At 36.5% G+C, this 12,250-nt stretch overlaps 1 protein-coding gene across 1 annotated transcript in view; it reads right to left on the reverse strand.

The window, feature by feature from the left end:
* Positions 1-9,032, reverse strand: part of LOC149771461 (uncharacterized) — a 130,342-nt gene extending 121,310 nt beyond the window's left edge. The window contains exons 1-2 of the mRNA XM_089948429.1: positions 8,993-9,032; positions 5,970-6,605 (exon numbers count right to left, since the gene is read on the reverse strand). Of these exons, the coding sequence (XP_089804555.1) occupies positions 5,970-6,605; positions 8,993-9,032 (676 nt within the window). The remainder of the gene's footprint in view (positions 1-5,969; positions 6,606-8,992) is intronic.
* Between the last annotated feature and the right edge of the window lie 3,218 nt (positions 9,033-12,250).

Genomic DNA, 12,250 nt, shown 5'->3' on the forward strand with positions numbered 1-12,250 from the left:
TGTTATATTGACATGGGGTGGACGCGTTATATTGACATGGGGTGGACGTGTCATATTAACATCAAACGTATGTTGATCAGTGATGGTGTCATCAGATTTTTGTTTTGTTTCTTTTAAAGCTAAAATATTTTTTTATTTCAATACGTGGATGTGAGGATAAACAATTCTAACGGTCTTGTGGTCAACACATCAGACGTCACCGAATAACCAACATCGGTAAAAAAAAGTGTTTCCTTCCATAATATGTTACATAAAAGTGGATGCTAGTATTTATTTCTTTTAAAAGTCATATAGGTCATGCAGACGCTCTGGACCGTCTATTCGAGTAATGAGTGCCATTTTCAGAATTTGATTATACATACCTTTAACTGGCAATTTTTCACTTGAAATGGATCCTTTTACATCTATATTCATTTGAAGCCATTTTTTACACACTCCAAGAAGTACATACAGCAAAATCAATATCAAATAAGGTAGACATTTTTGGATGAGGTCAGTCTAAAGGTGTTTTCCAGTACAAACACGACTGAATGTCGCGCGCTGTGATGTCACAATAGATGCAGCGTGTGTTGAAAACAAATGTGTATTTTTTTACATGTTACGATAGGTCCGACGTCATCTTTTTCTGACCCAGTTTAGTACCTGGCAACCGATGTAAAACTCCATAGCGATCGATAAATTTTATGTCAGCAATTTTTTGAAAGTGACATTTTAGGTCCAGGGCATTTAGCAACCAGGACTGAATAGACAGTAGTTAATCTATTTTAGTATTAAATTTTGGAACAATAATTAATATTTAATTTATTTTTTATAAATAAGCATACATGACCACATTGACATATGCTACTGAAACAAAGCATGTGGTATCACAATGTATGGATTCAAAAAACAAATAGCAAAAAACATCTAACACATTCTATCAGGTATTTATATCTTATGTTCGTCACCAGTTGCTTCACACAAGTTCTCGTGAGACCAATCCTCAATCTTAGTGATAAAAGTACAAGTTCTCTTTACTTTCTTCTCCGTGATACACCTTGTCGATGTGAGGGTACCAGGTCAATCACTGCAGTTCAGCAGGGACTTAACAGACTAGCCGTTATCGGAATGACGTCGCTGCCGCGCGAATGACGTAGCTTACTGACAAGTCGGGAGACAGATTTGACTAGTTATAGACCTGTGTTATTGGTTTGTCAGTATGGTGGCACCCTACAGTTTCGTATATGGGGTTAAATTTTTAAAGACAAAAGAATTTCACATGCTTTCTCACTGGTTGTACGGTTTATTAAAAAATATATTGTATATCTTAGAACCTTGAGATCCCTTTATTTTGGTGTGTGATTGACGAGTGTAATTAAGGCAATAGAGTATACAGCGTGACCTTGCTTCAGGTGTGCACATCTTAAAGCACTGCTAACACCGTTTGGTCCTTTTCACTTCCTGGATTTCAGAAGTAAATTGTAAAAAATAAAAAGAGCCGATAACTTTATTACTTTTAAATGGTTTAATTTCATTCACTGTACTCTGAGAAGTTGGTATTGTCTAGTGTGGCAAAATTTGTTTTCCCTATTTTAATAACTGCCAAACATTGTCACTTTAGACTAATTCGGGATTTTTTATGAGTACATGGGAAAAGTCGTTTTAGTTAGCTGTGTGCTTAGAACAGATACATTTTCTGCAAGCACGAGACTCAAAGAAATTTCAGCCATCGTAGATGAAAGTAACGTAGAGGTGTGGCAAACATTCTCTCCACTGTGTACGTTGCAAATGCAAAAAACTTCACCTTACACCTGTCACTCTCCCCTGTGTAAATACTATCTTTAGAGCGAACCCTAAGGCCAAATAGTAACGAATAACTTCAATCAGAACAAGCTTTGCATTTTCCTTCTAGTTGAAAAAGAAACCTCGGATGTAATTCGTCGCCTTTGAGAACCATGTTTTGAAATACTTTCCTCCTCATAGAACGATATGGCGGCGAAAACCACATTCGGAACAATCTCAGTCTTTACTCTCAACACATATGTTGCACTATGTCAGGGGCGAATCACCAAACACATCAAAATGATGTATATTCCTACAAACTACTCCCGAGGTTATTTCACGACCTGACGGAAGTAGCCGAGCGATGTTCTGATCTGGATAACATGTTTCTTTCGAGACATCCTTTGCATTTGCATACAATAAATTATTCAGTTTGCAAATTATTAAAATTAGTATTAATATAATATTAAAAATGAACGTAATACTATCATTATCTTTTATATTATCTTTATCGTGAATATAAATTTTCGTGTTTTTCTTTTGAGAAGAGTTACATTTTCTACACTATTCAAACTCATAGGTCTCTGAAAGGGCACTTTTGTTATCAGAGAATGCTCGTTATTCCAAATCCACGAAATGTGGTATCTAACGAAAGATAGTAATTATCGTTTTTCATTTAATGAAGATTTGTTTTGTATTCAACCCTATTCATTGGTGTTTTTTATATTTTATGTTTTAATGCTTTGTGATTAAACATTTTCATAAAGTTACATTTCGTGCCTTACATATGGAATTGTTGGTATTATATCGATTTTCATCTAAAATCTGGTTTTATAATCTGCCAAGATAATGCGACTATGTTAACTGTAACTGTCTTGGCAAATCCTTAATCTGTGGTTTTCAGGTAAGAGATACTTCAACCAGAAAGGTCTAATCAGAAATGCTTTTCCTCAAGCAACTTCCATATAAGTTAAGTGATGCATGTAAGTGAGAAAATAGTCATGATATGAAATGTGTTAAATCGACGATTGGTAACGCATCCTACCTTAGTACATAACACAGTTATACCAGCACCGAACCCTTGCGTTACGGAGTAGAGCACTTTAAAAAAAAAAAATTTAAATGTAAATTATTTTTTCATTGACTGTCTTCTTATTTTCTCTCGTCTTGTTATTCCATGGCCTTGGACAACTGCTGGTGCAAATGATATTACCAGGAATTTATCACACTGGAAATTCTCTAAGTATATTGAATGACAGTCTTCGTGAAGATAAATAGCTACAAACAGTAATGCAAGTGCAAAAATCAGTCAGCTATCTCTGTAAGCTTCCACAGTCGATAACTGTACATTAGTTTAAAAGTGCAGTACAAGATTAAGAAGGCTTATCAAAGGAACTTAAAGGAACTAAAACTTCAATGTTTCTAAAACTAGTGTTTGGCAACCTGTATCTAACTTTCTTATTAAAACCTGTATCTTTAGGTTGTCATTACGCTTTTAGAAATGTGGTTTATAAATTCATGTCAAATAATGGCGTAAACAAAATAGATCTTCTTAAACCAGTAATTTGGATAGGGTCTTTCATGCAAGTTTTATCATCAGCGACCGTTTATTTGAAAATTGCCACTCGTAAGATTCCTAAGTTTTATGGTTTGATAAATGGCGGAGGAATATTGTTTATAAAAGGCGTGCTGAGGTTCATTTCAGAAGGATTTGGATAGACAATTTAAAGCGGGATAAGTACCTTTTGTAGTCGAAATGTGAGAAACGTTTAATGATGATTTCAAAGTATTTTGTAGTCCAAATGTGAGAAACGTTTCATGATGATCTCAAAGTATTTTGTCGTGCTAATTTAAACTAATGTTAAGGCTTTCAAATCAGTCAAACTGGCTGAATTTCTTCCCCTCATACTGGCGAATTATTAGATTATACGATAAGACCAAATTTAAAAATAAAATGTGTGGTTCTCGTTACACTGAAAAAAGATAATGGTAGGTAAATCGGTACAAACGCCATTATTTTTTAAAAATCCTTGTAGTTTGTTTTGGTTCGGACGGATCTAAATGAAGCATGAACTACAAAACAAAGCGTCATTAGCATCCTAAATTTAACTTCGAACGTATTTGCAACCCTTTTCTAATTATTTTCATCCGAAATAGTTTGTTTCTTTTTTTCTTCAAATTGTGTTTGTTTCGCCCAGAAAGGTAGGGTCGGCAGGAACAAAATAGGTTCGGTCGGGTAACCTGAACCACACGACTTTTTTATTTGGCATAAGATATAATAATATTCAATTATAGTGTGATACAATTTACGTGCGGAAAAGTCATTCTCCAGCATCTTTCTGCGGCCATCGCGTCGATGACTATACACAATGCTAACCACCTGTTTAAAATATCTGCAATCGGAAAAACTTTGTTTCTTTTCTAAAAACAATCCGTCTCTGAAATGCATCGACTGAGTGATACTGCGTAAAAAGACGGAATTCGCTTGAAACTGGGTGAGAACTCTTTCACATTAGGAAGTACACAAAGCAAAATAGAACCATTGAACTATTTCTAAAAGTTAAGAAGAAGAATGTTCTCTATTGACTTAATGTTTGAAAGCATAAAAAAGATTGGTAATATATTTCGGTTAACAACAGAGAATAGCTTTGAGTAGATGTAAAGAAATATTTCACAACTGGTGTTGGAAACATTGTATAAACAAGTGGTGCCACTCCGTGACCAAAATTCCTCTTCACGAGTGAAAAGGCAAAAACCGTCGATTTGCATGGAGTTATTCCCCTGTGCTGTACCGACAAGATTGACGGCTTACCTCGATAAAAAGAAGATTCGAAATGGACAATATTTTAGGACAGCGACCTCTTACAAATATAGCTTGCACAAATAATGCTTAAAAATGTTGTGTATTCTGTAAAACTATTGTCTGTTTTCAAACTAAAATAATATATTTGTATTTTCATTAATATATTTCTTGCGCGAATTTATACCGTGAACAATGATTGGGTGTATACACATCACAGAAAGGTGTGTGTGTGTGTGTGTGTGTGTGTGTGTGTGTGATTTGGATTTTTAACGTAGCTTTCACAATTTTTCAGTTATATCGTTACGATGCATCAGCGTGGCAGTTTATAGTGATGTCTAGCACTGGAGCATCATGCCGCAGACATGTAGCATGATGTCCCACCCAGTCACATTATCCTGACACCAGGCCAACCAGTCCTAACACTAACCTCTTAATACTAAGCCCAAAGCAAGGCAACTGTTAGTATCATTTCTGTGAGCCTTTGTTATGACTCGGCTGGGGATGGAACCCAGATGCGGACGCTCTAACCACTAGGCCACCGGAGCGATTCAGTCACAGAAAGGTCACATCCAACAGATTTCAGAGAATAGCATCTTTAAACTAAATATATCAATGATTGTGAAATTACTTGTATTAATTTTGTTTCTTTATTTTTTGTTCATTTCTGAATTCAAACGTGACTGTTTCGCATCGGCAAGATGTATCAAGTACTGTATCCAAATTTCCATTGTCACTTAATTTGTGGTTTTCAATAAATGCCCGAATTCTTAATCGTTTTCAGGCATGATTATGGCTATGTTGACAGAGAGAGCTACTTTTGAGCAAGTTCCCCCCCCCCCTTCCGAAAATGTGTTCTTTTGTCGATGAGTGTGAGAGTCATATAATGTTGTATGGGTGAAAGAATATAGAACAGAAACAGTTTATGAAGTTCGGTCACTATTATTTTACAGAATATTTTGTGGATAAAACTAGTTTTAAAAGTAAATACTTGAACCCCACCATGGTTGTTTGGAATTCTTATTTTCGGCATGTTTTGAGTGGCGTCTGCTTAAGTGAATACTAGAGGGTCTACATGAAGTACCATTTCACCTCTATCCACGTCTGTTAGAGTCTCAGGCTCGGCCAATGTGGGTATGTGAAAAAGCTTGCTATTAATTCCCCTGAGGTTGGTGGTTCTTACCGGGGTTTTCCCGGATTATTCCTCCACCGGTTTACTGACCGCTATGCATACGCGTATAAATGATATGCGTAGAAAATGGCGTTAAACCAAAAACACAAAAAACACCACCTCATAAATATACGAAGATCTTGGTTATAATCAAACTCACTCAATATCTAAATTAGATAGTGTGATCCTCAAACTCAGTCAATATCTAAATTAGTATAGTGTGATCCTCAAACTCACTCAGTATCTTAACTGGTATAGTGTGATCCTCAAACTCACTCAATATCTTAACTGGTATAGTGCGATCCTCAAACTCACTCAATATCTTAACTGGTATAGTGCGATCCTCAAACTCACTCGATATCTTAATTGGTATAGTGCGATCCTCAAACTCACTCAATATCTTAATTGATATAGTGTGATCCTCAGACTCACTCAATATCTTAATTGGTATAGTGTGATCCTCAAACTCACTCAATATCTTAACTGGTATAGTGTGATCCTCAAACTCACTCAATATCTTAACTGGTATAGTGCGATCCTCAAACTCACTCAATATCTTAATTGGTATAGTGTGATCCTGAAACTCACTCAATATCTTAATTGGTATAGTGTGATCCTGAAACTCACTCAATATCTTAACTGGTATAGTGTGATCCTCAAACTTACTCAATATCTTAACTGGTATAGTGCGATCCTCAAACTCACTCAATATCTTAATTGGTATAGTGTGATCCTGAAACTCACTCAATATCTTAATTGGTATAGTATGAAACTCAAACTCACTCAATATTTTAACTGGCATAGTGTGATCCTCAAACTCACTCAATATCTTAATTGGTACAGTGCGATCCTCAAACTCACTCAATATCATAACTGATATAGTGTAACCATAATGTTTAGAAATAGAGCTGCATAAGTGTGGAAAGGCTTATCCGATTCGTATGCAAGTTCATCTCTTATATGCAATCTCATCCAATCGTATGCAAGCTCATCTCTTATATGCAATCTCATCCAATCGTATGCAAGCTCATCTCAATTATGTGCGTGGATCTCGCTAATAATCAAATCAATTCAACCTATTAATGATATAAGCATATGTATCAAGCTTGATCAAAATCCAATAATAACATTCTCTGAAAAATGGCGAAAACCTCCGTCAATCAGATGCACTATCAACTAACCAAGATGCCAAGGTCTGTCTCATAATAAAATCATTCCAACATGTTAATCATACCAGACCATTTATCACCCTTAATTAAAGTCGATTCTTAAATACCGTCTCTCGTGAATATGCGTGGAAGATGAAATAGAACTTATTGGATACCTTGGAAATAAAAAGCCTCTCTACCAATATGAAGGGGAACATTTCTGGCGATCTATGAAGTACACATTAACTTGGGAAAGAGAACAATTAATTATATTTATGGAGCCATGCGCGTATCAAATCGCCATACTGCCATGATCGGTAATGTCTTTTCGAGGGGAGAATTTTATTCTTAATTAAGTATTCGTTTATTTAGCCAACAGAAGACTGGTGGAGACAAAAGCTAACTTCGATTCCATAGTGTAAATGTCAGAATTGAAAGATTCCAGAAAAATGTTACTCAAACTACAAGGTCAAGCTGACTACGTCTTTGGCGCCTCGGGGAAAAAGGCGGCAGATATATTTGATTCTGATCGGTTACGCTAAATCAAGGGCACATCTTTCACACGAAACTCGTTGGGTATTAAATATTGTCTTCATCGAAATTCACATCAGTCTAAGATTTTACAAGTGTAGCAAGACTGGGAGGGTAAATTTGGGAGAAATTCTATCGTAAAACTGTGGTCCAAGAGGACTGTTATCGAGGAAAACCGACGAACAAATTTGGCGGTAGAAGCGAGGAACGTTAAAAGCTCAAAGGTATTTGTGACCATTCCATGTAATTTGTTGATGCCCATATATAATGCTTTGCTGAATTTATTTACTTATATTTGCATGAATATATCTGCTACATTCGTATATCAATTTGCTTTATGAAGTATATCTGTGTTGAGTTTATGCATATGAAGTCGTACATTAATCTTTTAGATACGTTTGAGGAATTGTCTGAATTTGTCGTCTTGTTTGCATAGGAATTAGGTTCTAAGAATTTCATGCATTACATTAGTTAATGTGAGTAACTAGAATCCGCGTGAATTCACCAAATTTAGAAGATTTCAGGGATGATTAAGGTTGGGTTTGTATTGACTGAAATTAACGTTCTTAAGCAATGAAGCGTGATTTCATGTATGTATAGACTTGAATGTATGTATTCGCTGAACATGACGTAGTAAGGCATACAATGTATTTCATTCATTCATTTGTGTAAATTGAGGCTGGCTCGGAACCGTTATGCCTCATGTGATGTTAATGCGCGATGAATTAGCCATTAAACGAACTAGGGTCGTTATAAGACATGTGGGGCCGACTGATAGCCTTGACATCTGTTTAGCACCGACAATAAGATCTGATAACGAGAGGGGATAATGCAAACCCCTGTATCATAAACAACAGAAAATTTAGGTTGTCTCTATTTATCTATTAAAAGGGAGAAAATAGCTCCTCTGACGTATTATCTCTGAGACATATTCTGAGACGTATTATCTCTGAGACGTATTCTGAGACGTATCCTGTGACGTATTATCTCTGAGATGTATTCCGAGACGTATCCTGTGACGTATTATCGGTGAGACGTATTCTGAAACGTATAGTGAGACGTATTATCCTGAGATCCAGGTATCTGTGAATCTACGTGCTACGCACATAGTTGAGGGCCGAAAGAGGCAAGACAGAGGGAAGTCGAAGGAACAGCTACAGTGGAAGTGGAGTGAACCGGAGAAGCATGTTATGCAATTGTACAAGGCATTGACTTCGATTGTTCGCTCGATCCTATGATGAACTAAATCTATCAGTAAAACAGATCGGCTACTTTATTTAAATGTGTTTTGGTAATTCGGTGAAAGCTTTTCTTTCTAGAAGCAGAGTATATTCCTGATGTATTGAATTCTCACAGTTGTTCTATGTAATTGATTAAATTGTTGTTTACATGTACGGGGGCTCGTGTTGGTCTTTTCTATATATCTGCTCAGATCTCTATCTATTCCACCTATAAGTTTCACCATTTATATTTATATTTACTCGAACCGGGCAATAACATCGAGGGCGGTCAACCTCTAGATAACGAGAACCAAATTAAGCGGACACTTTGAAAGAAGGTACAATCCGCCAACCCACAAACCTCTTGATGCAAGGTCCATTATGGCCATCAAGGCAGTCATGTTGAACATCTTGTTTTTGCTACTCTTCCTGATCGGATGGTCATATCAGCATGGGTTTTTCACTAAAAGACTTTCTGTGGTTTCTGGTTGGTCCTAAATAAAAAATGGCCTGGATGATCTGATGTCCAGTATGTCCATCACAGTGACCATCATCAAAATCTTATTGCTGCTGCTCCTACATGGATGGTCGTATCAGCATGGAGTTTTCACTAAAGACTTCCAATAATGTATAGCTGGTCCTAAATAGAAACGATGCTGATCTGAAAGTGGACCGTGGGTCGCTTACAGCCAAGTTTAGTCAAAATCTGGTCAAATATTTAGTCGCCAAACTGATGCCAATCTCAGCCAGTCTGATGAAAGATTAATTTTTATTATGCTTGGATATAGTTCAAAGTTGCATCTAGCTGAGAATCTGAGATCTTGCGGATTTAAAATCATTTATCAAATTTGATCAAAACCTGATCGGAAATTAAACTCCGCCAGTCACGTGAAAGATCACAGCATTAATATGCGTGTGTGCTTGCCCGTTAACAAGCTCGAGCAAAATCTTGCTGATATAAGTGCATTTTGTTAGTATGGTCAAAACTGGATCGGAAATATGGCATCCAGAGTGGTAACGATCTTGGCCAATCAAATACAAGATCCCATCATTAACGTGTGTGGACTCGTTATTAAATTCATCTGACATAAACCTATATTACATGTTTAATTAAAATCGCATCAGAAACTATGGCCTCTGGAGTAATAACAATCTTAGGTAAACAGATGCAAGAACACCCTTTTCATATGGGGTGGATCGCGTTCATGATTAAATTCCTCCTAGATCCTGGTAATATAAGCCAACATTTAATGTTTGATCAAAATTAGACCAGATATATGTCCTCAGGAGTGTAACATGCAATTGTTGACGTACGGACCGACAATGAACGAAAGATAATACCACAAGCTGACTTGGCCGTGCGGGCTTCGTTAATTACAGTATCGTGATTGCTTACAACTTTGAGATTGTTTGTACCAAGAAAATAGCGCCCGGATATTGAATCATTGGGTCGTTGAAAGGGCCATATAAGTGTATAACATCCAAGAGGTATTTTTGAGAATTGATTTCCTTGTGAGCGCCAATGTGTCATATATTAAATTACTAATGATAGAAATCAACAGTTACATAAGCGAAAAAATGAAAAATGCCCCTGATATTTTTGATTTACTTCATTTCCAACATTGTCACAGTTGTTCGTGCACCCCATAAAATTATACATTACTCCATCGAAGACTCGACGAAACATGATATAGAGTACTTGTGCAGTAAATCTTTCTTTAGTTACATTTGGTGGCTTAGAATAAGAGGCTATTATACTATCCCCAGGGGCCCCGAATGGCCGAGTGGTATAAAGCGCTCTCCGATACGGATCACTGCCATGTCACCTCTGTATTCGTGGATTCGAGTTTCAGATTCAGCCAATGTGGGTATGTGAAAAAGCTTGCCAGTAGCTTCTCCTGGGTCGGTGGTTCTTTCCAGGGTTTTCCCGGGTTCTTCCTCCACCATTAATACTGGCCGCCATGTATAGCCTATCGTGTGCTGAAAAATGGCGTTAAACCCTACAACAACAACAACAACAACTACTATCCTCAAGGACTCGATGTAATAATTCATGTCCCATAGTAAACATATGCAAACGCCATGATAATAAAAATTCAGTAACTTAACATTTCTGAGTCTATGAACAAACGTATGTTTATCAGTATAGACAAATCCGTGATGGCAGCTTCTGTGTAGAGAAAACGTTATGACCAGCGGCATTTTCTGGACCGACATCTGTTTGAAACATGTGCTTTCAATACCGCACCAAAGAATCAGGTGCTGATTTCAGTAATGTCTCTTTCAACCTAAAGTCTGTAAAGGAACTGAAATTAAATCATTAAAACAATGTCTCATTTTCTCAGTTACAACTAGAATAAGCTTTTAAAAGAATACTTTTCTTCAAAACTTACTTTCATTATCAACCAATCTTGGCTAGCCAAACCCATAAATATTCTATTGTATCTCCAGCCATTTCTAGACTGGTTCCCATTATTCTCTATCATTAATACAGTGAGTCCTTGAACTCTATTGGAAACCCTCCTTATCTGTGCCATATTCAGCAAGTACCTTCTTGTTTCTAATGGAGATTCAAATGCAGAATCAATTGCTTCATTGTTTCCATGCTTCTGGCGGCGTTAACCAGATTTGTTTGTTTGAGGTCAGACCAGGATGAAATAACTTCTCGGTCAGCAACCGGCTTAGTAATTAATATATAAATTTAGAGGATTTCTTTGATTTCGACGGTCATCGTGAAGTCTTCCAGAAGGGAAACTATTTTTACCATGGTATAATTGGGAAACAATTATCCTGAGATGCATTCTTTTCTTGGTTGCAATCACAATGCAAAGGCAGAGTAAGTACGTGATGTGGTCACAGGTTTGTGTTCTAATTAATCCAGTAAATGTTGATCAGCTGTTAAATGTAAGTTTGTCTGACTGTCAAGTTTTGTGTGTAATAAGGCTGCAATGGTGATGTACCTCCTTGGAATCTTTGTTTGATTTTGTTCCGAGCTGAACATGGATAAAATGTTCCGTGGAATATATAGGAAAATTAATAGTGGTCTGATGCAGTTATTCGAGCTATACACTCGAACTGATACAGATGGGTTGCCTTTCTTGCAGCAATGTGATGCATCCAATTGAACCAAGCAGTAACAAATGTTGATTTATGTAACGACAAGATGAAAGCTTCGGAGCTAAGTGGAAGACATTTATTTTAGTGGTTCAAGTAGCCACTATTTATAGAATGCTTAAGCAATAGACAATTAAGAAAAGAGCTGTCAGTTACAAACAGATGTGCAGTGAATTGTGTTAATGGGTACATGTACATTATTCAATTCTTTTTCGCTTTATATTCATTATAGTCTCTTATTTAAGAGATAAGTTCATCTACGTACTGAATTTGTTTTAGCTCCTTACATACCTTAGTATATCAATACAAATTTTGTCGAAACGTGTGAAATAAAGGTACTGTATGTACAGTCTTTACAACATATTGTTAATTTTGTATATAAACCGCATTCCCTCAGAAAATCAAAGATTTTTTTCTATTTGGTACATCATCATCAAGTTTCTCTTTGCAGTTCACATCCAGATACTCTGATCTCGCAGGTGGGTAAAATAGGGGCATAATCCCG

Source organism: Sinohyriopsis cumingii, unplaced genomic scaffold (genome assembly GCF_028554795.1).
Source record: "Sinohyriopsis cumingii isolate HCF-2022 unplaced genomic scaffold, ASM2855479v2 utg001837l, whole genome shotgun sequence".
Taxonomy (NCBI): Eukaryota; Metazoa; Mollusca; class Bivalvia; order Unionida; family Unionidae; genus Sinohyriopsis; species Sinohyriopsis cumingii.